Below are 26,963 nucleotides of genomic sequence, written 5' to 3'. Positions count from 1 at the left end.
CTGTGGGAGAGGGTGAGGGTGGGATGGTTTGGGAGAATGGCATTGAAGCATGTATATTATCATATGTGAAACGAATCGCCAGTTCAGGGTCGATGCTTGATACAGGATGCTCGGGGCTGGTGTGCGGGGATGACTCAGAGGGAGGATAAGGGGAGGAGGGAGGTGGGAGGGGGGTTTAGGAGGGGGAACTCATGTACACCCGGGGCGGATTCATGTCAATGTATGGCAAAACCAACCAATATAATATTGTAAAATAATTAGCCTCCAATAAAAATAATAATAATGAAAAAGACAGAAAGAGAGTGAGCAAGGAGAAAGGGAGGGAAGGAGGGAGGGAGAGAGTGAGCGCCACCAGGAGGTGCAGGAGAGGCAGCGATGGAAAGATGCAGAGAGACCCAGAGAGATCTGGGTCTTAAGGCCTCACTGCCCTGCAGCGTTTAAGGTTGCACTGTAAAGTCCGCTCAGCTCTTTTACATGTATAGTCTTGATAGGAAAAGAATCTTCATTTGTATCATATCGTGCAATTTTCTAAGTTCTTCTTGAGTATCATTGCATTTGAGACTTAACTCCAGCCTTTTTATGTAATAAAAAGGTGAGGAAATTGACCTGTCCACCTTCTATTTGTAGAACTTTTGGCAGTTTTTTTTTTTAAGATAACTTCATTTATTTTGGCTGTGCTGGGTCTTTGTTGCTGCCTGGGCTCTTTAGTTGCAGTGCGGGGGGGCGGCTGTTCTCTAGCTGTGACATGCAGGTTTTTCTTACGGTGGCTTCTCTTGTGGAGCACAAGCTCTAGGCACTCGGGCTTCAGTAGCTGTGGCCTGCGGGCTCAGCAGCTGCACTTCCTGGGCTCTGGAGCACAGCTCAGTAGTTGTGGCCACGGACTTAGTTGCTCCTCGGCGCATGGGCTCTTCCCAGGTCAAGGATCAAACCTGTATCTCCTGCATTGGCAGGTGAATTCTTTACGACAGAGCCACCAGGGCAGCTTCATTTTGTAGTTTTTTTAAAAGGATATTCTCACTCAGAACCTTACCTGTTGAGGGTCACTAATCATACAAGCTCACCTTCCCTGGTTTAAGAGCAGCTTAGGTTATATCATTATCCATTATCTGTCAATGGACATTTAGGTTGCTTCCATGTCTTGTTGTAAATAGTGCTGCAATGAACATTGGGGTGCATGGTATCTTTTTGAATAATGGTTTTCTCCATATATTTTCCTAGGAGTGGGATTGCAGGATCATCTGGTAGCTCTATTTTTGGTTTTTTAAGAAAATTCTATGCTGTTCTCTCTAGTGGCTATACCAATATACATTCACACTAACAGTGTAGAATGGTTCCTTTTGCTCCATACCCTCTCCAGCATTTATTATTTGTAAACTTTTTGATGATGACCATTCTGACTCGTGTGAGGTGGTGCCTCACTGTAGTTTTGATTTATGTTTCCCTAATAATTAGCAATGTGTAACATCCTGGTGGGCTTTCGTCTGTGGGGTCACACAGAGTCAGACACGACTGAAGTGACTTAGCAGCAGCAGCAGCAACATCCTTTCATGTGCCTATTGGCCATCTGTATGTCTTTTTTGAAGAAATGTCTATTTCGATATTCTGCCCATTTTTTTATTAGGTTTTTTTTTACATTGACTTATATGAGCTGTATGTATATTTTGGAGATAATTCCCTGGTCAGCTATATCATTTATAAATATTTTATTCCATTCTGTAGTTTGTTTTTCTGTTTTGTAGGGCAGCTTTTCTCTTTGTTTCCTTGCACTGGATGAAGTATAGGCTAAATGGAGGAGAAACCAAACTGATGTTTTTGGCATTGTGGCTTTCAAAGACTTCCAGAGTTAACCTGTTTTCAGCAAAAGAAATAGAGGATGATCCCGAAACCATAAAGAGCAGAGAGAGTTTGGTCAACAATTGGATCTAATAATGACCAGATTCCACAAGTTAACTTCTGACTTCCTGGAGCTGCTCAATGCCAACAGTTTAAAAATAAGTTGAGGGGCTGTTGCTGAATCAATGGAAAGAATTTGGAGTTTCTAAAATAGTTTATAATCAAGAGAAGCCATCTGAAGTGGCTTTGGAAAGAAAATTGTTGACGAATACCAAACGTCCTATTCTGTGTTGTGATGCACCTGACTGAAGAGAAGCATTTTTGCCCACATTGGGAAAAGATGAGATTATACTGAATGCCTACACTTACATGAGGCCTGTAGTTACCGAAGAAACTTCTGAAACAACTTTGCAGTAACAAGGGATTCCTAGTTCAGTTATAGTCGACATTCTCAAAAATCATTAGATAATGTAATTCTCGGTCTTCCCTGGTGGCTCAGACCATAAAAATCTGCCTGCAATTCAGGAGACCTGGGTTTGACCCCTGGGTTGGGAACATCCCCTAGAGAAGGGAATGGCTACCCACTGTGATATTCTTGCCTGGAGGATTCCATAGACAAAGGAGCCGGGCAAGCTATAGTCCATGGGGTTGCAAAGAGACACAACTGAGCGACTGACTCACACACACTTATAATTTACCATATATAAAAATGTATGAGGCTGTTTATCAGTTTATTGATAATTATTCTTATCTGGTTGAGGCTTTGTGGATTACTGAACCTGTAGATAGATCTTTCCTTCCAGGAGAAAACACTGTTATTTTCTTACATTCATTTCTTAGAAATCATGCAGATTTAACAAAACATATCATTTAGCATTCTTGCCAGTAAGAATTATGGTGATCCTTGGGAAATGCATCTTCTTAAAAAAATTCTTAGGCAAAATCATTTAACCTCTCTGGGTTAGTCATTCTCTGGTCCACAGAAAAGGAATGTGTACTAAATTCTCTGGATATTTCTTTCCTGCTCTGTATTCTGTAGAAAGTGCGTTCATACAGGGCAGAACGCTGAGTGCCCATGGTAATGATGTTTGAGTGCAGGGGCCAGCAACCCCTTTGGAAGCCACGTGCAAAACTGTTGACTGGTGTTGGGAGATGTGTAGGACAGGTAGGTGGTGCCCTGGCTGGGATACAGGAGACAGTGTGCTGACAGCTGACTTGCTTATCGAGGCATGCTGGGCTACTACCATTTTGATTTACATAGACCCTTTCATCTCTCTACTTCAAAGCATTTTTATGAACTCTGGCTCATTATTCCTTCTAGCACAGCATAAAGAAAGGTTGATTGGTATCTTTTCAGTTAATTTAAAAATGAAGAAATTAAACTATATAGAATTAAAAGGAATTCTTCCAGAAGTACCCTGAATTGCAGAGAGGCAAGATATAGAAAGTGTTCATTCTAACTTTAGAACTGAAAAAAAAAAAAGAAATAATCTTAGTGCTTATTGTTTGAGACTGTGTAAATGATGGCACATTCATAACACGGGATAGTATACATCCATTACACTCATGTTTATTGAAACTATTTAATGACTTCCCTGGCAGTCCAGTGGTGAAGACTCTGCCTTCCAGTGCAGGCATGAGGTTCGATCCCTGGTTGGGGAACTAAGATCCCACATGCCACATGGTATGGCCAAAAAACAAATATTTAGTGACACCAGAAAATGGTCATAACTGAACCATGTTAAATGACAACAAAATTTTTTTTTAAGTTTTGTGTATAAAAATGTTTGATAAAAATATTTAACATATAGAGGGAAAAAGACTAGAAGGACATATGCTAGCCTTGGCAGTAATTTTGTGTTGGGATATCAAATGGTTGTTGTTTTATTCTTTCTACTTTTCTGTACTTTGCAAGTATTCAAGATTGAAGAGAATGGATACATATATTATTTTCATAATCATTATTCATAATCAATTATTTTTGTAAGCATATGTATGTATGATCATCATATAATTATAAAAGAGAGAGAATATGTGAATGGAGTGGCCCAATTAAGTAGGATGGGAGAAGGACCTCTTTGAGGATATGACATGTGAGCTAAAACCCCAGAGATGAGAAGGAATGAGTCAGTTAGAGAACCAGGGGACACTCTTCTAGGCAGAGAAAAGTGCAGGTATAGGAAACCCCAAGGTTTGAGAATGAGTTTGAAATATTCTAGGCCTTGAAGAAGGCCAGTGTGGGAAAGTGATGCCTGGTAACATCAGAGAAGTTGCCAAGGGCCAGATCTTGCAGGCCCATGAGAAGACATTTAGGAACCCTTGTAGGCTCCTGACATCATCCATTTTACATTTTGGAAAGGTCCTTCTAACCAACATATAAGGAGTCCAGTGAATGGGGCAAATCTAGAAGAGAAAGCAATGCAGAAAGCACTGTGGGAATGCAGGTGAGAAGTGAGGATGATCTGGAGTGAAGAGTGTAGGTTGGGGTGTGTATCTCACTTTAGCTCTGTGGAATCAATGTTCATCACCTCGCTATTACTAAGTTCTTGTTCATTAACATTCCCTGTGGCCCTAGGAAGTGGGTGCAGTTACTAACCCCACTGGGGTTAGCTTAGGAGAGGCTTTGGAAAGGCTAAGCAGCTTGCCCAAGTCTGACTTCAGAACCCTTAACCACTCCCCACACAGCCACTCAGTAAACATTGGCTCTGCTGGTGGGTGTGGTGGCCGCAGAGATGACCGAGAGCTATCAGAGAGGAGTGTATAAGCCACACGGACACCTGCATTGCCAACCATGAACTGCCTTCTGCCATCATTACTAATCTGTGACCTTTCCTGATGGCCTCTGAAGTTCAGCTCCCTCTGCCTGCATCGCAGCTGGGGTCCCTCAGTGCGACCGAGCAAGATTTGCAAGGCATCACTGAGACAGCCATTGTAGAGTCAGCACCAGACTGGACTCTGTGCCCACTTGGAGGCTAATTCATGGAATGAACTGTCACTTTACCTTTCAGGGCCTCAGTTTCTCATCTGCGTGTCCATCAGATGGAGGTTCACTAGCCTAGTCATTGAGACTAATCCAGGGTTGTGGATATTAGGTGTTGTCACTGTTGATACTGTTGTAACAAGAAAGATCCATGGGGTAAATTCATGGATTTATGTAAATATTGGTCAAGAAAGACTGTTTGCTTGGATTCATGCACACACACAGTGCACACCCACAAGGGGGAGGTTATCACAATGAAGAGGATAGAACTGAAGAACAGTGTCAGTCTAGTCTTTTTCTTTTGGTTTTACAGTCCCTGACTACCTCTGACATAAATCAAGCATTAAAAATTTTCTTCTGCCTAATTCTTGAGTATTGACTTTATACTTTTCCAATAGAAACCCTTACATGTGAGTATGGACCCAGCAGATGCACTCATTATATCTATTAAAGATAGGAAATTTGCCAGGCCTAGTTATATAGATTTACAATGCAAAATTCACATGCAGAGGTCAGTGGTTCTCAAGTGAGGGTGACTTTGCCCCTCCTGGGGACATGTGGCAATGTCTGGAGACATTTTTACTTGTTACAGCTGAGGAGAGGGGAGATACTACTAACATCTAGCGGGTAGAGGCCAGGGATGCTGCTAAACATCCTACAACATGCAGGAAAGTCCCCACAACAGTTGTGAGGCTGAGTAACTCTGGTATGGGTTAATATGCAAACCCTTGTAAAGTATCATGAGAACCTTTATTTGGAGAGGGAAAAATCTGGTCACCTGGTCCTCCTAGTTCACACAAAGGTTGTTTTATCATCTGAAGCCTTGGGGCCAGAATATGTCCTTTTGGGGAGAATGTGTAATTAGGATTTAGAATCATGGACCAAGAGTGAGGAAGACAGGACATTTTCCCAGAGAACATGGCACAGTCAAATCAGCCTCTGGTGTACTGTTGACACTCAGCCCTTAATGAGATCCAGAGAATTAAGGCAAGCTTGCCTCTGAGAGATTCATGAATAGTCTGAAAAGGCCATTCTTATCATTTTATTTAATGGGAGCCTTATCTGACGAGAATAGAGCTTGGATAAGGTTAACAGAGTGACTCTGGAGCCAGAGTGCCTGACTTTAACTCTTGATTGCCACTTCCTAACTATATCATTTTTTTTTTTCATTTGTGTTGTGGAGGTGATGCCATGAAAATAGTATCTATCTATAGGATAATTTTGAAAATTAAAGAAATTACCCAGCTTAGGATAAATATTAATGATACTTATAAATATTAGTATCACTGTTATTTCTTAAAGTCAGGAATATGATTAATTGAATGTATACACATTCATTCTTTTATTCAACAAGTACTTTTTTTAGCACCTACTGTGTCCCAGGCACCAGTATAGTGCTGGGAATGTATCAGTGAATCAAAAACATCAGATAAAAATCTCTGCCCTCATGGAGCTAACTTTTTAGTAGATTATAGTAGTAGTAATGCAAATAGAAAGAAAAAATATACAGAATTATAGTCAGCCTAGTATTTGTCCTATAGTTGTTGAATGGATAGATATATTATTCATTATTATGTTACATAGCTAATTGGGCTTAGATGAACTGTCATATAAGAAAAGAAAGTTAAACCAGTGTAATATGTCATGACAATAAAAAAATTGAAACTATGGGGACTTTCCTGGTGGTCCAGTGGTTAAGACTCTGCTCTTCCACTTGAACCTGGGAGCACAGGTTCAATCCCTGGTCTGAAAACTAAGATCCTGCATGTAGCATGATTCAGCCCAATTAAGATTCTTTTTTAGAAAAGTGTTACATGGGATTAGAAAGGAGAAATGAAATTAGGCCTTCGTCTGTGGCCATGATTTCTTTTTAAAATGAGCAGAACCTTTTTGTTTTCTTATCTTTGCATCAGACATATAGTTACCTCTGGGCACATTTCCACATTCCAGGACTTTCTCAGCTGCAGCAGACACCTCTCTCTGTGTAGCAAAACAGAGAACCGTGTTGGTTATTATCAGATCACTGCAGCTGAAGAGGAAGAATCCACAGTCGTGCATTTATTCTCCAAAAGTAATTCACTTCTGAGAGGAAAATCTCCTTCAGAACAGTCACCTTATGAGTGCAGACTTCAGTATCCCCTGAACAACTTGGTTAAAATAGACTCTGGATCTTACTGATTGGTTCCTCATCTTTTCTTTTCCAGAAACCTTCTCTATGTCTACCCACAGAGGCTGAACTTTGCTAACAAACTAGCGTCTGCCCGAAACATCACAATCAAAATCCAGTTTATGTGTGGAGAGGATGCCAGCAGTGCTATGCCAGTAAGGAGGGGAATAAACTTTTGCCTCTAAGCAGGGTGGGCTGAACTTCCTTGTCAGTTCACACGGACAAAATCCAGGGCTGATCGGTCTGTAGTGTGTGTTGATTCAGGCCAGTACCACTGAGCATGTGCAGAGCACTTTGTGGCTGGTCCATTACTGGTCCCAGGATACTGGTAGGGAATCTGGGTCAGCCTAAGTCGAAACTTATTCCACAGTGAGCTGTGAAATTCGTAAATGCATATCATTTTAGAGGACTGAAAAATATCATGAATTTGTTCCAACCATCCTTACAGAATACGAAGCAGAGAGACAGGCCCAGGGTGGCAGCGTGTTTGCTTTGCTTTCAGTTGTATGCTCTGGCACCCATCTATTCAAACCCCAGTCTACATCTAGAGATTTTAAAAAAAAGTAATGCCTAGTAACAATAAACATACACCGTCTCAACACCTTCTAGGAATGGATCTTCATCCTGAGGTAAAAGATAGATCAAATAATAATATGTAATGCAGTGTCCCCTAAGGAGCCCCAAACCCCAGAATTTGTGATTTTTTAACCAGCTGCCTATAAATGAGATGGTGGTTAGCTATTACTTTTTAAGTCATAGAATTCTATTGAAGACATTTTTTCCAGTGCTCCCATTCTTCAAATATTCATTTTTCATAAAACCATCTTTTAATTAGTTAATTTTTAATGGCCAAATTGTTTTAAATTGAAGTATAGTTGATTTACAGTGTTGTACCAATGTCTGCAATGTATACAGTAAAGTGATTCAGTAAACCATATTTTAATGTCCCACCTACCTTCCCAACACAATGTATCTTCTTGCACTGGTGGTGGGGAAGAAACCCTAGGAGGAAGACTCCCCTAGTTCTCACTGCTCTCACCCCTGGCAAGTCCATCAGGGCTGCCAGGTACAACTCTGCAGATCCTGATGGTAGTCAAGGTGCCCAGCCAGGGACAAGTAGGGGCCAAACTCCAGCCTGTTCACCACTCATCAAGCTCTGGAACCTGGCATGGGTATTATTACATCTAGAATGGAAGGCTCTTCAAAAAGTGAGTCCACTTGTGAAGTCATGGGCCTTTTGGGCTAACGTGTGTCTGAAGAGGAGTCTTTCTAAATAGCATAAATGTGTGGCCAGTGAAGATCCTAATGACCAAAGCAACCAGGAAAAAGAGGCTGGAAAAGGTATCTCACTAAGGATGCAACCCTTTGACATTACCCTTTAGTACAGACCTCTAGATGGAGAGGCAAATGGAGAGAGCACTGGCTTTCTAGTCTCACAAGCCTGAGGCCCTCGGTCACTGAATGTAGCCCTCTGGGGTCTCAGTTTATTCTTGTAGCCAGTTCTTCTGCATCAATTGGGTCACATGTAGAACTCAGCACTCTTAATACAGCTCTGTGGGTCCAGAGCATCCTACTGGGATGACTGTTGATTTGATTTACTCAAATATCACAGTTAATTTGACCCTTTCTATACTGGCAAACAGGTCATCTTTGGAAAATCCAATGGCCCTGAATTTCTGCAGGAAGTGTACACAGCCGTTACATACCATAACAAGTAAGTGTATTTCCCAGTTCTAAACATATACCAAGCTTGTTTCATTATCTCCTTGATTTTCTGAATCTTCTAGGTGATCTCTCCTACCAGTTTTTAAAATTCAGGGACTAAGGGACAGAGGTAGTCCATGCCAGTTCCCTGATTCTATATTGCAGACAGTTTTTGCCAGTAACTGTGATCGGGAGAATGTGTCTTCAAGAACCTAATACTGTTTTGACTTTTCTGGAACCTTCTACCCTAGTGTAATACTGAGAGGTTTTATGCTGTTACATAAAGAAAAAAGTGTCCTGCTTAGCTTTGAGATACTGGAGGGGCCAGAAGCAAAATCCAGTCCTCCTTGCTCTGTCTCCTGGTTTTCTATACACCACTCCACACCTGTGCCACTACCTACTTTAAGCTTCAAGTTGACCAAAGGAGAAATGGAACGCTCATTTTTATGTGGGTAAATAGAGTCACAGAATAATGTCTAAACTGTTATTCACATTTTTAGGATCAGACGGACTTGGATTTGACCCCAGCCTGGTAACCTTGGCCCATTTAAGTACTTTTCAGAACCTACCCTCTTGGACTGAGATGAGGGTTAAATGAGTAATGTACATGAAGCTGTTAGTAAACTCCCGGACTTGATAATTCAGTAAAATCAGGTCCCCTTTCCTTCTTGCATCCTTCATTTGTTTTCCCCGTATTTTTGTTGCATGCCAGCCAAGTGTCATACCCTGTTCTTGAGGTAGAAATAGAAAAGGAGGTCAGAGCGGGACTCTACACCTCATCCCTTGTCCAAATTAAGTTGTTGGATTTTTCTATTGTGTGCAGGGATTTTTTTTTTCCTGACAAAGCTTTTAGTTTGTGAGCAGCCTTATGTAAGTGAAGTGTATCCAGTGACATAAGCTTGATCTAAAGGACTTTCAGCTAGGAGCAGGCTGATGTAAAATGAAAAGTGAAACACCAAGCAGGCAAATCCTGAGGGGCAGAGGTCCATGGTGTTACAATTTATAGTCAGAGAAGCCATCATTCTTGCTAAAAGTTATTTGTGTATAATGTGCTTTTGAAACAGGTCTCCTGACTTCTATGAAGAAGTGAAAATTAAGCTCCCTGCTAAGCTTACAGTAAATCACCACCTCCTGTTCACCTTCTATCATATCAGCTGTCAGCAGAAGCAAGGAAACTCAGTAGAAAGTCTCCTGGGATATTCAGTGAGTTGTTTTCAACTTTCAAATTCACACTGCGGTTGCTGGTGCATCCAGGGTACCTGCAGAGATAAGCAACTACATTCTTTTCACTTGGTTTTTTCCTGTCAGAAGTAGCAGAGCGGAGGTGACTTGACTTAGCAAATGACAATTTCAGGAATGAAAGGTAGTGGGTGATTGATACTGAAAGAATACTCATTTATAAAACAGCATTACAATGTGCATTATTTCCAAAGTGTGTGTGTGTGTGTGTGTGTGTGTGTGTATGCTTCACATATAAAAATAACGTTTTCCTCCAAGGAGAAAGAGATATTTCTTTAAAATATATAAAAGGTAAACTGAACCTTAATGTTTAGACACACACAAACGTGGCTATAAAGAAAAAAAATGCTACTAGTTTGGCTCTGAAAGCAGTGAATCATTGATAATACCATCTCAGGAGCTCTCAAGGAATTTAAAATGCAAAGAACTTGACAGAAATTACTACCCAAAAGAGCCCTGGTCAATATCTAATCATCATTTAGTTGCATTTGATTATTGTGAGCCAGATAAATTGCCAGAATTATATGCTGTAATAAATACCATTTTATTCTTTACATCATCTGTTTCAGTGGCTGCCAATTCTCTTAAATGAACGTCTTCAAACTGGATCCTACTGTCTCCCAGTTGCCTTGGAAAAGCTGCCACCCAACTACTCTATGCATTCTGCAGAGGTAACCAGCAAGCTGGCCATCAGCTGTTTCCTGTCCAGCCATGGTCTTGGACCACCTTTCCAGACCCACTTCCCATTTCTTTATACATGACCAAGGATGCTCAGTGCATTTTGGGCAGCTGTCACCTGTCAGCACAGGAGGTTTTCAGAGAGCACATTGTTCTGATAGGATGGGAGAAATAACTGATTTTACAGCCCCATTCATTTAGATTATTACCAATTCAGAATGTTTGATAGATTCAAGGCAGCATTGTACCTTGTATTATCTATAACAGAGGGATTTTCAGAACAGTGTATTTTAAAAGGGAAGCAAATACAGCCCACTTGTGCTAACAGTTGCTGACAGCTCCCTTCCTTGTAAAGAGTTCCCATGCCAGATTCTATTGGTTTCTCCTCTGGGTCACTTGTCACAGTCCTGAGGTGGATGTTGGGGCTCCTATTCCTCTAAAGATACCAGTGTCAGCAGTCTTTCCCTCCTGTTTCCTGTGCTGTCTTTTTTGCCCACACACTGTGCTGCAGTCCACTTGTTTAAAGGAGCCCAGTGAACGCTCCGTTCTGCCTGCACCAGCACCAGCTCTCATGCTTCTCAGTCTGGTCGGTGTGGGTTTACATCAATGAGAATTATTTTGAAGTGAATACCAGACATCATTTCATTTCATGTATAAATATTTCGGTATTTTACCTTAAAAGATAAGGGATCTTTTTTAACCATCACAGTACCATTGTCATACCTTAAAAATTAACAGTATTTCATTAACATCCTCAAAAATCCAGTGATCAAATTTCCAATTATCTCATTAATGTCAGTTTTTTTACAGTTGTTTGTTTATATATCAGGATTCAAATAAACTCCATACATTGCTATTGGTTGACATACATGTCTTTTAAGACTCTTAATCTACAGGTTCTTCTTCATCTCTTTCGTTTTCCTTGCATATTTCAAGTTGAAGAATTTCCCAGGAATTTTTAATTTTGTTCCAAATTTTAGAGTCAACTGTCTTCCCTACTCTGACTACATAGCACCCATCCCCAGGCTATTCCATTTTCTGTTTCTTTTTTTTCCCCCTGGAGAGAGAAGCTTCCTTTGCTCTGGGCCACAGGCATATTCCGGCTTTAGATCAAAACTGGTCTCAAACCACCTAAGATCAACCTGAATGTATTCACAGGCATTCCCTAATTGCTTTTTATGATTTGGACACACAGCCCCTTGTTGAAGTTCTCAAACCATCTTTTCAACATCAAGCTGCACATTCTAACTTCCTAGAATGCCCAATTATCTTTTTAATGATGCCAAACAAACCTGGATTTGGAGACAAATAAATCTCTATCCAAAACCCAGATTCTGCCATGCCCTAGTGTGAACGCGGGTGAATTGCTTACCCTCTCTGTGGTTCAAAGATGAAATCTAGCCCATATCTGCCTACAAAGTTGCTCTGAACATTAAATGAGATAATGTATATCAAGCAATGCTTAAGTAAATATTAGTTCTTTTCCCTACTTGCCCTAAGCTATCTTTATCAATATGCCCTCAGCATCTCCTAATATCCTTTAGACCTGCACTGTCCAGTATAGTTGCTACTAGCCACACGAGGCAGTTCAAAATGTGATTTGTCCAAATTGAGATGTGCTATAAATATAAAAATGCAAACCAGGTTTCAAAGACTTAGTAGCAGAAAAAGAATGTAAAATATCTCATCTATCATTCTGTATATTGATTACATGTTGAAACCATAATCTTTAGGCTGTACTGGGTTCAGTGACACTTAGTATTAAAATTTTTATCATATTAGGTATATTTTTAAATAAGGCTACTAGAAAATTTTAAGTGACATAGATTGCTCATATTATATTTTTAATGGTCAGTATTGCTTTTTGTTTTTTATGTTTAGTCGCCAAGTCATGTCTGACTCTTTTGCGACCCTGTGAACTGTAGCCCACCAAGCTCCTCTGTCCATGGGATTTCCCAGGCAAGAATACCAGAGTGGGTTGCCATTTCCTTTTACAGGGATTGAACCCATGTCTCCTGCATTGGCAGACAGATTCTTTACCACTGAGCCACCTGGGAAGCCCCTGTATTGCTTTAGCTTACTGCAAACTCCAGTGTCCGCAGGAGTCAGACTCTTTAATGAATGCAGTTCCTGGTGGAATTTGTTCACGCTGGAGACTGTCTTCCCCATCAAGGTCCCTCTGCTCTTCAGATCAGTGCCATGCTGGGATGCAAGACCAATGTCTTCATATCTTCCAGTTCTCAAAAGATGTTAGAAAAGCAGGCTTTCATGTGAATTTGTCTGATTTTCAAATGTTTGGCAACTAATTCAACAAGGTTTCTAACACTGGGCCAAACAGCACTTGTCTGTGGGCTGGATCAAGCTTTGGACCCCAATTTGTGACTCTCTCTGAGATGAGTCCAAAGGTCCCCAACCCATGTATACATCCTACCCTTGCAAGTACAGCATGCACCCTTTTGTTAAAATGCAAGAAACACAAAACCCGCACTCACATGACTGGGTGAGCGTAGGCCCTCTTCCCTCAGTGATATAAGATGACAATTCCCTCAGGATTTGAAGGCAAGAAATGGTCTCTGAGGACTGCAGGGCTATTGACATATAAATGGTATAAAAAGTCATTTTGAGTGATTAAAGCGGAGCCTAGAAGGACTGCTACTCAGATACATTTTGTTAAAAGGGAACAAAACTGCAGTTACTCAAAAGTGTTAAAATTTCATGCCTTCTAAAGATAATCTACACTTTGCTCTGGCATTGTCCTGATTAATGGAGAAATCATTAGGCTATTACTTCGGTTCTTAGGATTACCAGCTGCTGGATGGAAGCTTAAATTTGACAGATCACTCACTTCAAACCCCTCCTTTCAGCATGAGAAAACAAAGTCCCGGAGAGTCTCACTGACCTGTCAAAGTAAAAATAAGTAGTTCGTTATAGAACTGAACTTGAATCCAGGGCTCCTAACTCTAAGGCCAAGTTGTGTTTTCCAGGGATTTTTATATTTGTATAACCCTGATATCTACTGCCAAGTTGCTTCTTATTAGTAATGAGAAAAGAGAATTGAATTGCTTTTATTTTTCCCTTTTAATACAGAAAGTCCCTTCACAGAATCCTCCCATTAAATGGGCTGAAGGACATAAGGGAGTATTCAATATTGAAGTGCAAGCTGTTTCTTCTGTTCACACCCAGGTAAGGAACATCAAGGTCAAGTTTAAATCAGAGCAAAAGCCTAATAATGAAGATGGGGTGCAGCAGAGAGACTCCTAAGAATGAAAGATCAATGAAAAGCTTTGTGCACGGATAAAACCAAAAAAAAAGACCCTTTAGTTCTGTGTGGGAAATTGAAAACCTGTTAGGTTTTATTTAATGATGAAAGAAATAAAGACCTTATAAAAATGTTGAAGCAACCTGGTACCTGCACCGTCAGACGTTTCTGTCTGTAACTCTGCCATTTTTCCTCCAGCATTATTTTCAGTTCTGCTTTCCCTTCTTTTCCTGCCACTGACTGCGTTTTGCATCGGCTTAGGCCCTTATTTTGGCATTGTGTTTGCCCGGTGTATTTGCCCTTGCCTATAAACAGGTCTGAGTACAATTATTTTTCTTCAGTTAATAATTGTTGAGAGGATCTGTGTTGTGCCCACCACTCTGCGAAGAAAGTCATAACCTGGGTCTGAAACATCCATGTCTTAGACCTTCTGCTCTGAAACACTGGATAAGCGGTTCTTCCCAGAAGTCGCTATCTGATTGTGTTTATGAATCCACCGGTGAGGGCTGATGGTATGAGGCCTGCCGTCTGCCTCCCCAGGACAACCATCTGGAGAAGTTCTTCACCCTCTGCCACTCCCTGGAGAGCCAGGTGGCCTTCCCCATTCGTGTGCTGGACCAGAAGATCAGTGAGTCGGCGCTGGAGCACGAGCTGAAGCTCAGCATCATCTGCCTGAATTCCTCCCGCCTGGAGCCGCTTGTGCTCTTCCTGCATCTCGTGCTGGACAAGCTCTTCCAGCTGTTTGTGCAGCCCATGGTCATCGCTGGTCAGCCAGGTAGGAGGCCTTGGGGGGTTGGGAAGAGACAGGCAGGGCCTTACTTTAGAAACATGGGAGCAGGGCCAGTGGGATCTTATCGAGGCTGTGAGTCCAGAGGAGACCAAGTCCACTGCTGTTTTTTTTGAGACTCCCTGGGTGTTTGAAAAAAGAAACATTAATATGGGATGCTTGAAGTTATAGATTAAAAAAAATATTAAATGTGTTGAATGACTGAAGGCAGTCGTTTAAATTCCATTCTTAGTAATTGATGGGGGCTTCCCCGATGGCTCATCAGTAAAGAATTTGCCTGCAGTGCAGGAGATGCAGGAGACTCAGGCTCAATTCCTGGGTTGGGAAGATCCCCTGAAGGAGGGAATGGCTACTGACTCCAGTATTCTTGCCTCAGAAATCCCCTGGACAGAGGAGCCTGGCGGGCTATAGTCCATGGGGTCACAAAGAATCAGACACAGCTGAGCACACCCACAGTAATTGATGGATTCCTTTAATCTCTGAAATATTTTTGCTGATTTGACAAAGGAATCCCGTGTTTTAAAGAAATAAGATAACCCAGATTGAATGGAAGTAAAGGAACACTGTAAATTGAAATTCAGTGCAGTGTGATCCATTGAGATATAATGTCATACCATAAAATTCACTGCAGTGCACAATTCAGTGGTTTTTAGTATATTCACTAGGTAATGCAACTATCACCACTACCTAATTCCAGACTATTTTCATCAGCCTCAAATGAAACCCTATACTCCTGAGCAGTCACCCCATTCTCCCCTCCCCTCAGCCATGGCAACTGCTCATCTTAAATGTTTACTTTTAACAAATGAACCCTAAATACAATATGTAAGACTTCCGTTGGAAATAACATGAGGTAGTGCCTGGGTCCAGTGGCTTTTCTAACTGCTTCAGAAATAGACTGGCTTCTGTAGGCATCTTTGTTTGCCACTTTTTCCAGCAGGGCTTGTATTATTTTGTGTTTTCCAGCTTAGCAGTTACCTTTGGGTATCCTCCATGCTGCCAGTACTGTGCTTAGAGTTGTAGGTTTTGCAATAATAATCAATGGGACTTAGAATAAAATATAGCAAAGAGCAGCAGCACAGGAGGCAAGTCCTCAAAGGAACACAGCTAAATATTGTTGGGGGCATGGTGAATATCCATTTGGGAGGAAGAAGGAACCCCCAAGGAGACTGTGTTTAGGATGGCTTTAAAGGAGGGATAAAAGGAAAGAAGCCAAAATGAAAACAGTGAGATGAGATGAGATTGGCAAAAGCAGAGAACCAGAGTGTATGGTTCACCAAAAAAAGTGATTCAGAAAAAAGTATCAAAATACACTTTTCAGGGAGTGTCATTAAGGAAGGAAATAACACTATTGGGCCATGTAATAGGAGTAAGTTGGTGGGGAGGGAATAATGAACGTGTGGCCTAGGACATACGGGGGAACTTTCAGAGCTAGGGAAGAGCGTGACCTCTGAATCCCTGGGTGTATTGTATCCTGGAGGGCATCTCCTGTACCTGCACAGACAAGGCATCCTGTGTTGTCAGGTAACTTCTCATTCATGTAGCTGGTGCCTCTCCAGCTCGATTCCTGTGGAGTGGCCATCTCTTCCTTCCCTGGATTTCTTTCTATTTTCCTCCCCCACATGTTTGGTATACTACTTTATAGGTCATCCCCAGCTATGGACTCATTTGCTAGACAAAGCATTCGTATACACATTTTGAGCTGACATTTGGGACTCTAGGGTATTGGAACAGGCAGAATGGTTAGAGGTGCTTATTCTCAAAGTTATTTATTCAGAACTTATCTGTGTCAGGCATAATAGAAGACATAGTGAGGAGACAACAAAGTATGAGAAATGCACTTTGCCCTAGAAAGGCTTCCAGCCTATCAGAGAGACAGAGTTTACCACTGAAAATATTCTAAGAACCTTGTAATATGGTGTCAATTAAGCCTGGGACTGAGTGGAGTCAGAGGCTTCCTTGAGGAGATGGGATTGTGCCGAGCATTGAAGAGTAGGTATGATTTTGTTGCTGGGAGCAACGTGGGCTTTCTAGTGAGGACAACAGCATGAGCAAAATTGCAGAAGTGAGAAGCAGATATGATGAGGACAATATAAAAACTGCCTTATTTTAAGGAAGTTGAATTTGAACAGGAAAGGGTACCAGGTGGAATAAGTAGGGTGGAGCCAAATTATGGAGGGCTTGAGCTCCTAAACACAGAGCCTGTATGGTGAAGCATTGTTTGTACAGGACCAGGGACTGACATAATACACATATGTTTTTAGGTTAATCTGTGCACCAAGAATCTGTGTTGTGCAACAACCCATCTCAAACCAGAGTGTACGTAAGAATGACGTGGGCACCTGGTTAAAATGCAGATTCTGACTCAGTAGGTCTGGGGTGGGACTTGAGATTCTACACTTCTAACAGGATCCTCGATGATACTGATGATGTCAGAGCAGTCCCCCCTGAATAGCACCCATTTACAGCATGGTTTCAAGAGGCGAGGCTGTCTGAACACGCTCACATCTTTGTCCTGAAAAACCACAGCACTGGCAGAAGGAAGATGTGAAGTCCTTTGCAGTAGCAGAGCCACACACTAGAATTTACTAAAACAACTCACCCTGCCCCAGGCCACCATCTTAACTGGCCTGGTTCAGCTGGTCAGTGACCAGGACTCCTTATCACTGCCCCCAAAGAATGTTCCACCTCAAGTTCATTAAGGACCCACTGTGGGGCCACCCGTTTTTCTCTTGGTTCCTCAGCCAACTTCTCACAGTTTGCCTTCGAGTCCGTGGTGGTCACCGCCAACAGTCTGCACAACAGCAAGGGCCTGGGCAAGGACCAGCATGGGAGGAACTGCCTGCTGGCCTCGTATGTGCACTACGTCTTCCGCCTGCCGGAGCCGCAGAGGGACACGCCCAAGTCAGGTACCGGCACCCCCGCGGGCAGGAGTCTGGTGGGCAGGGCATCCTCACCCCCACCCCGCTGCTACAGAATTCAAAATAAAATTAAAAGCCCGGAAGTTAAACTTTATTTTTCAGAGTGAGAAAAACTTACATGAATGTTGAAATTGAAAGCTTATTTCTAGATATTTCTGCCTTGCTTTCTATCAGCCTTCCTCCTCTTTTTTTGTACTCTGAGCACTTATTTTTTTCTGCTTGTTTGATAATCCATCACTGATCTTTACCCAGTTGGTAATTTCTAATTCAGCTGAGAATCTCTTTTTGTAAGAGCTGGGGAAGTAACAACAGATGCCTTAGATTCTAGGAGAATAATGATAAGGAAAAAATATGTCTTTGATAGCAGTGGTAAGCAGTGGCTCCTAAACTTTACATTACAAAAAAATAAATCCTTTTTCTCATTTCCTCCCAAACTTAACTGAAGTAATAATAATTCATTTCTCCACTCAACCAGAGCATCTGGTCAGCATGATATAAAAAGTAGCATCAATCAGTTAACAAAATTCCAGGCCCTAACAAATTAACTTGGCATGTTTATTAGTCCATGTAGCCTCATTTCAAGTAAACCTATAATTTCAAATGTTTTTAAAAATATTTGTAATATTCACAGACTTACATAATCAAATTATATATTTGAACATATGTAAATACTTAAAGGCAAAAGACATTTCTATATATAGTGTATTCATATTCTTATAAGGCTCAGAGGGTTCCTTGGATTCTCAAATCTCAGAAATACAAGACTTATAAAGCTGTCATCATTTAATAATAAATAAAAATACCCACATTTCCAGCTTGTCTCGAGAAGTAATAAGCTAGAGCTGAGGAGCAGCTGAGGAGTAGCCCTTGTCTTTGGATGAGACATGAGCTTGCAGTTTACCACAGTCCTTACCTCTCCCTACTGCCTTACACCCTATCTTTCCCCCCAAATTTGTCTCCCTTAGGCATTTGCTAATAAGACCCTAATTCCAAGACCTAATCTGTTGAGTGTCTGCTCTACTATCTACCTCATCCCTCCTTGGTTCCTTCTCAAACCAGTAAGTCACTCTGATCCCTTTCTGTTGACATGTCCGTACCTGGTGGGTTGCAGGTGGCCCCACTGTCCTCCCAGACCCTCGCTACCACACGTATGGACGCACATCTGCTGCAGCTGTGAGTTCAAAGCTGCTGCAGGCCCGGGTGATGAGCAGCAGTAACCCAGACCTCGCAGGGACACACTGTGCAGCAGATGAGGAAGTTAAGAACATCATGTCTTCAAAGGTAAGGCAGGTGTCAAACCCTGGATAGAGACGTGGGCTATTTAATTTCTGACTAACACTTGGAGAGACAACACAAAATCACCCACTCCTGCTGCCTACTGTCTTGGTCAAATGCACAGCTTTCAAGTTATTCAAATTCTTTTATTTTGAAATTACTGAGACCATTCTGAAAGATGTAGAGGCAAGACTGGCATTTGGGGGTCTGAGCAGAGTTAGTGGACTTGGGTGGGAAGTTTCTTGAGCATAGCTGGTTTAGCCCCATGGCATCTGTGAATACCTTGAGTTTCATTTTCAGGGGAAAAATTTGCTTTAACTGTTTTTGATGCCTAGAAAGGATTTTTTTCATTTTGTTTTGTATTATTTTTTAATACCTGCCTTTTAGATTTGTTAACATCCATAGATTGATTATCCCATGTAAGAACCCCAAAGATCAAAGTCAAGTTTTGTAAACAAAAATTGAGATCTTGAGAGGGTTGGTGACTTGCCCTAGATTGTTTTCTTTTCATGAATTCTTTATTTTTTTCATCAACTTTTTATTTTATAAACATTTTGGATGTATAGAATTACATCTATATATAACTGAAAATTTTTGTGTGCTCAATAGTTTTCTGGTTACTAATATTTTTAGCATATTTGTCACAATTAATGAACCAAATATAACATGTTATTAACTAAAATTTATATTTTATTCATATATTCTCAGTTTTTCCTGAATGTATTATTTCTATTCTATCCCACCCAGGATACCACATTATATTTTGTAGTAATATCTCCTTAGCTCCTTTAGGTTATGACACTTTCTTAGTTTTTCCTTGTTTTTGAGTACTTTGACAGTTTTGAAGCATATTGGTCAGGTATTTTGTAGAATGCCTCTCATTTGAAATTTGTTTTAATTGTGATACAATTCACATACTAAAAAATTCACCCCATTAAAATGTGTAATTCAGTGGTTTTTCATATATGTATAAAACTGCCATGAATTCTTAATCTAATTTTCTTTCCAGTTATCTGTGACCTCAGGTTGGCTAATCTTTTATAATAAAGTCATTTTCTCTGATGAAGATAAATCAAACTCTTTAGCCTTTTACATCATTTCCCTTGAGACACCCACTTGAGACATTATGTTGTGAGACAGAAAATCTGGAGACCAGGGTTGGTCTTGATCTGATCGCACTCAGGCCTGTGGTCATGGGCAAGTCTGTTCCTGCCCTGAGCCTGATTTTCCTTGTTTCTACAGAGGTTCTGAACCCTGGGTGAATGTCAGAAGCATCTATAGATCCACTCCTAGAGATTCTGATGATATATAGGTTATATCTTATGAAATTGTATGAAATACCTTTTTTGATTTACCGAATAAATGCAAGGATGTGCTGGAGCTGGTTCATATCAGTTTCTGAGAACTGATTGTTAAATTTCCAGGAATTTTCTGAACCAGTTGTTAAACACAGACCTTATTAAAAATTAAATTATATCAATTAACACATAAGTTATAGGAAAAAGGTAATCTAAATGCATTGTGGTCTCCTGGAACACAACAGGGCACAAGTGGAAAAACTGGTGAAATTTGAATAAAGCCTATGGTATAGTTAACAGTTAATGTGCAGTGCTAATCTCTTAATCTTGACAAATATACCATAGTTATGTAAAATATAACATAAGAGGAGTTTGGCGAAGGGTATCCAAGAACTTTCTGTGCAACATCTGCAGCTTATTCACAAATCTGAAATTATTCCATTTTTACAAGGGAGTACTCAAATTTCATCCCTTCATAAGTATTTTACTATATTTTATTGTTATCTGTATTTTCGAGGTTATTTATGTCTGTTGTTTCTGTGCAGTGGAAATACTGTATGGTCAGTTTGCTACTGCATATCTCTTCCCAACACCATATTCAGTAATGTCACGATAACTTGAAATCAGGCATGATGGAAGCATTCACAGCACAGAAATTGGCAAATTCTACAGATCACCCCCTCCCTTCTGAGAGCTGGTTGTTAAGCATTGGCCAGCACACCAGAAAACAAAGATCATGGCATCTGGTCCCATCACTTCATGGGAAATAGATGGAAAAACAGTGGAAACAGTGTCAGACTTTATTTTTTGGGGCTCCAAAATCACTGCAGATGCTGATTGCAGCCATGAAATTAAAAGACGTCTTACTCCTTGGAAGGAAAGTTATGACCAACCTTGATAATATATTAAAAAGCAGAGACATTACTTTGCCAACAAAGGTCCGTCTAGTCAAGGCTATGGTTTTTCCCGTGGTCATGTATGGATGTGAGAGTTGGACTGTGAAGAAAGCTGATCACCCACGAATTGATGCTTTTGAACTGTGGTGTTGGAGAAGACTCTTGAGAGTCCCTTGGACTGCAAGGAGATCCAATCAGTCCATTCTAAGGGATGTCGATCCTGGGTGTTCATTGGAAGGACTGATGCTAAAGCTGAAACTGCAATACTTTGACCACCTCATGCAACAAGTTGACTCACTGGAAAAGACTCTGATGCTGGGAAAGGTTGGGGGCGGGAGGAGAAGGGGACGACCGAGAATGAGATGGCTGGATGGCATCACCGACTCTGTGGACATGAGTTTGAGTGAACTCCGGGAATTGGTGATTCACAGGGAGGCCTGGCGTGCTGTGATTCATGGGGTCGTGGAGAATCGGACACAACTGAGCGACTGAACTGAACTGAACTGAGCACACCATGGTTCAGTTTCACATCTAAGTCCCCTTTGCTGCTGCTGCTAAGTCACTTCAGTCGTGTCCGACTCTGTGAGACCCCATAGATGGCAGCCCACCAGGCTCCCCCGTTCCTGGGTTTCTCCAGGCAGACAATATCATTTCAGATTGCCTAGGGGAGAAGTGGATAGCAGCTATTACTGACAGATTTTATTTTTACAGTTTCCTTTAATGAAAGTGAAGATTTTAAATTTCTCTGTGGACTGGGTTAACAATTGTTAAATTATTTGGTAGTGAGGGGAGAAAATTTTGTCTAGAAGAATCAAGCCTCATCTTCCTTTCAGACACAAATCTGCCCCAGGTGTACATGTGTTCCCCTTCTTGAACCCCCCTCCCACCTTCCTCTTCATTTTTGACAAATTATTAAATAGTGTAGAGGAGACTGGGAACAGTACCACGTTAACCCACAGAGAGGCACTGTTCCCACACATTTTTTTCCCCTTCTTTCCAGTTAAGTCAGAGACTTAGTTGAAGGGACTGTTTCTTAACTAGGATGTGACTCTAGGTGGCTCCATACCAGCTAACAGTGAATATCTCGGGAGCAAGTAGGATTAGGTATACTTTACCTTATTTGCTTTTATGTTTATTTTTGGCAATTGTTTTACCTTTGTAACAAGAAAAAAAAATACATTAACAGTGAATTCTAAGCTGATTTCCAGGCCATTGGCTCATCTTTCTGGGGACCACTATGGGTTGACTGTGGAGTCCTGGTTTGTGTATTTCAGATTGGTGATCGCAGCTGCAACCGGATGTCTTACTATTGCTCCAGCAATAGTGATGCTCCAAGTTCAACAACAGCCCCTAGGCCAGTCAGCAAAAAGGTACCGAACAGAGCCGTGTGAGGATACGTTGCCCACCTTCTCACTGTTATTAAAATAGTACTTTCCTTCCTTGTTCTGGCCCTTCTAATGTATATACCAAACACACACACACACACACACACACACACACACACACACACTTTGGCAGCCCTGTTCCAGATCCCTCATTTTTTGACCACCCAGTTACCTCCTAACTCAGTGGTTCTCCAACTTACTGTGCATCAGAAGTACTTGGGTGGTTTGTTAAAACTGACTGCTGGCCCCTAGAGTTTCTGATTCAGTAGATCTAAAGTAGGGTCCAAGGGTTTACATTTCTGACAAGTCCCCAGATGATGCTAGTCCAGGAACCATACTGTGTTAGCTTCTTTTTTAGTAAAAGGAGAACTGGGGACAATTCATCCTCAACACAGTGAAGGCAGTAACTAGGTATCATTTATTTCAATGACAACCCACTCCAGTATTCTTGCCGGGAAAATCCCATGGACCAGAGGAGCCTGGCAGGCTATAGTCCATAGAGTCACAAAGAATCAGACACGACTGAGCATGAGCCTTTCAATACTGTATCAGACATGAAAAGCTTCCTTGTAATTCTTTCTAATCAGCCTTACCTATGAATTCAGAGACTTGACAAGCTGTTAAACCGCTCACCAGGTGTCTTTATATTAATAGAATTCTTCAGTTGTCACATGTTACATAATCTAACGGTGTGGAATAAAAAAGAAATAACACGTGTCTGCCCCAAGTTTTCACCTCTGCCTGGTATCCAAGGATCTCACCAATTTAGTCACTACTTAAGTTAATGTCTTGAGTGTCTTTCAAGACCCTTATTAAAATGTAAATATGCTGATTGGAAGGCTAATATAGGAAACTCTTTGCAGAAGCTAACAGGGAAATATGTGTATTCAACAGGCCCCAAGGGAATGAGCCTCAGCACAGCTCACTTTGGCCTAGGTGAGGGAAAAATCAGGCATGGGGAAGCCCTGGAAGGTCCGGTGCTGCAGACTTGGACTGCAAGTCTGGGACTGGGCTCTGCTTGTCTGGAAAGAGGTACCAAGAGTTAATTCTAAAAGGAGAAGTGAAAGAAGATGTATGAAGTGTTGAAAATAAATATGTCACCTACTCTAAATCTTAGCTTTGAGCTTTGCAGGGACTGGTTACAAGTACTGTTTTCCTTCTTAAGGACCATGATTTGCCTATAGCCTGTTTTCTTCAGGCAGGGCCTGATTTCCTCTGGGAGCAATTAATTTGTTTTGATTTTGTTTCTGGTCATTTCAATGACCAGAAGAGAATCATTTCATTTAAGGGGAAGGTTTAGCTAGTGTGTCTCCTTAGTTGCTCAGCAAACAGGGTTTAGCTGCTTGGCTGTTTTCTGTAACCTCCAGAGCAAGGTGTTCTTGTAATAACGTTGCCTGGTAAGCAGCATAAATTACTTTAAGAAGCAGCTTATCGTCCTCTAATCTCCTCTTGCCACAAGACTCTGGCGATCAAACTGACCTATTTTCCAGAGGTTACCTTTGAAGCTCATGAAGTGTCTCTCTTACAATAGGAAGATCCAGGTATAGCCGAGTTTCATCACAAGCGAGCTTAGACCACCTGCTAGATTAACATGCAGCCCTGCACCTCTCCCAAGAGGAGGAACTTCCCTGAAGTCCCGCAACAGCACACACGTTTTCACATATATTAAAATTGTAAAGGTTTTACTCACTTAACAGAGTGAAGTGGGACCAATGACAAGCAGAAACATTTTAGCATTCTCCATTTGTCCCCATTAGTCATCCAGGGATGTCACTAGTTCAAATACCCAGACATCTACACGGAGAACTTTCTGTTTGTCTCCTTTTAGTTTATCTGAGTAACTCTCCAATTTTACTGTACTTAAGAATCAGTAAGTAGGTAGGTAAGTAGTAGGTAAGTAGGTAGTAAGTAGGTATGTTTTGCATACCTACTGTACAGTATGGGTAATTTAAAGGTTTATCAAGGGTAAGCTTTGCTCTAATCAATTTTTACTTTGAGTGTTGACTTTAAAAGTTTATTTTCACATATGCCATTACCCTAGGATGTGATATTAGGGTATTCAAGTAGTTTCAGCTTTCTTACCCACTGAGCAATAATAAAAAAAAAATGAGTTCATCTGTATTTATTCTACATTTTATGGTTGTAAGATAAATGAAATCCACAGAAAATGCTCAGATGTCATTTTTGCCATCAGTTAGAGTAACCATCTATCCTAGTTTTCCTGAGTCTTAGGGGGTCCTTGGGATGCAGGGCTTTCCATGTTAAGGCCAGGACAGTGTTGACTGGTAAAAACATGCACAAGCTAAAATTTGAGAGTTATGTTTTATTGGGGGACGTTATTGAGGACTGTACCCTGGAAAACAGTCTCTCAGTTATCTCTGAGGGACTATTTCAGAGTCAAGGAAAGAGCCAGGATTTATAGGAGGTTTTACTGGAAAAGAAACCAAAAACGTGTAGTTGCACATCAAAAGATGTTCACAAAAACTAGACATCTTGAGTTAATGATTTTAGTGGTTTTCTATATATGGGAAGATACAAGAGTCTGGGCTCATTGAAATTATTCCTTCGATATGCACCTTTACTATCTAGAGTCAGTATGCTGTCTTTCTCCATTCTGAGTTCCCCTCAGGGTGCACTGTCTGCTCCATCATAGCGACTGATGGCTTGTTGGCCTTAAAGCATATGTGGCTTAGTGAGGTGACAGGCAAACTGACCTGGGTTGGTTGCCTCACCTTTGCTGTTAACCTTGTTTGCCATCACAGCTGTTGTCCAGAATGTTAACAAGGATCCAGATAAACTAGGGGACAGGGAAGATGCAAAAGGTGTAAGAAATAACTGCTACATTTGCAGTCCGATGAGCAGTCTCATGACTTGGTGAGAAGTGTAGACGTAAAGTGGAGCATCAGACCCTGGAACACTGAGAGAGTTCAAGCTGCTACCTCTATACCTTTTAACACACATAATCTACTAATAAGACTTCTCTTGTAGCTCCGCCTGCAGTGCAGGAGACCCAGGTTCAATTCCTGGGTCAGGAAGATCCCCTGGAGAAGGAAATAGCAACCCACTCCAGTGTTCTTGCCTAGAGAATCTCATGGACAGAGGAGCCTGGTGGGCTACAGTCCATGGGGTCACAAGAGTCGGACATGACTTAGTGACTTAACCACCACTACTCATAAACTGAACTCATCTCATTTCCCACAAAGCCATAGACGGATTATAAAAACAAAATACCGTCTTGACAGTGTTTTTCTAATTGAGGTTCCTGGACCAGCACATAACCTCAGGCCCTGTTCCAGACCTGCTGAATCTGAAACGCTGGAGGTGGGCTCAGCAATCTGTTTCCTAGCAAGCCCTCCAGGGGATTCTGGTGCACATTCAAATCTGAGAACCATTGCCACCAATCGAGTTTATATATGAGAAAACTGAGGGTTAGGAGAGGAATGGTTTATACATGGTCACGCAGAGGGTTTACAGTGGAACCTGGGAGGAAGATAACAGACAGTCCCAGTTCCAACTGCTGCCCATGAATGCTTCCCCCATAGAAGCTTCGTTTCCCTGATGAGGCCATTCCTTCCAATCTAGCTGTCCAGTACAGTGCCACCACCAGCCTTCTGCCTGCTTAAAACGCCCTCCATTCTCAGGTTATTTCAGCATTGACTTTACCATCCACTGTGGTCTAAGACATCTGGGACAAATGCATCAATACTAACAGAGTATTACAACTGGGAAAAAAGAAAAATTGGCAAATAAAGCACCTAATACAGACTGTCATTACATACGTGTAATATTTTTGTGTTTGTTGTCCAGCATTTCCATGAGGAGCTTGCCCTACAGATGGTGGTCAGCACCGGAATGGTGAAAGAAACAGTCTTCAAGTACTCCTGGTTCTTCTTTGAGCTTCTGGTGAGATTCTTACACGTGTATATCTGTGCTCAGCAGGGCACAGACACCGCATTTAGACAGACAGTGAGGTTCCCTGTAGTAGGAACTGACATCTTCTCTACTGAGTTGCTCCTGAGAAACCCTGGGCTCATTCTTTCAGTGTTAACTCTCCCTCACCCCTTCATCCACCTTCCGCCAAACGTTACTGATTCTGCCTTGAAAATGTACCTGCACCTGCCACATCTCACCATCTTTACCACTCCCCGTCTGGCCAAGCTGCCATCATGCCTGCAATCACATCCTCCTTGCCCACATATACTCATTTTTGCCCTCTGCCCATCCAGTCTGTACAGGGCAACTCAGTGTTACCAGGTAATGACACTTTCCTCTTTAAAACCTTTCAGTGATTTTCAGAGTGCTGGAAATAAAGCGCACATTTTTCTCAAGGCCTAAAAAGCCCTTGTATGATTCTGCTTCCCTTCATCTCTAACCTCCTCTTAAGACCATTCCCCGCCTCTTTCAGCCACATTGTTTCCAGTTTGATCCTTTGAAGATGCTGAGGCTTTTTCAGTCTCAGAGCCTTTTAAAGATGCTCTCCCCACTCCCTCCCTTTCATTTCCCCCATCCCCTGCACACATACACACTTTGGAGGCTGGGGG

The 26,963-nt window shown here is 41.5% G+C and overlaps 1 protein-coding gene across 3 annotated transcripts in view; it reads left to right on the top strand.

Moving 5' to 3' along the window:
- Window positions 1-26,963, top strand: part of DOCK8 (dedicator of cytokinesis 8) — a 245,115-nt gene that overhangs the window by 144,503 nt on the left and 73,649 nt on the right. For all 3 annotated transcript variants that reach the window (XM_055428339.2, XM_055428342.2, XM_088837919.1), the window contains 10 exons: window positions 7,018-7,135; window positions 8,624-8,694; window positions 9,749-9,887; window positions 10,493-10,594; window positions 13,689-13,784; window positions 14,401-14,635; window positions 17,392-17,556; window positions 18,680-18,849; window positions 22,312-22,407; window positions 26,230-26,325. In XM_055428339.2, coding sequence (XP_055284314.2) covers window positions 7,018-7,135; window positions 8,624-8,694; window positions 9,749-9,887; window positions 10,493-10,594; window positions 13,689-13,784; window positions 14,401-14,635; window positions 17,392-17,556; window positions 18,680-18,849; window positions 22,312-22,407; window positions 26,230-26,325 — 1,288 coding nt within the window. The remainder of the gene's footprint in view (window positions 1-7,017; window positions 7,136-8,623; window positions 8,695-9,748; window positions 9,888-10,492; window positions 10,595-13,688; window positions 13,785-14,400; window positions 14,636-17,391; window positions 17,557-18,679; window positions 18,850-22,311; window positions 22,408-26,229; window positions 26,326-26,963) is intronic.

Source organism: Moschus berezovskii, chromosome 7, assembly GCF_049115385.1.
Source record: "Moschus berezovskii isolate FMDL1 chromosome 7, NW_MosBer_1.0, whole genome shotgun sequence".
NCBI classification, from domain to species: domain Eukaryota; kingdom Metazoa; phylum Chordata; class Mammalia; order Artiodactyla; family Moschidae; genus Moschus; species Moschus berezovskii.
Note: the sequence above shows the minus strand (reverse complement) of the source record. Positions and strands in the feature narration are given on the sequence as shown.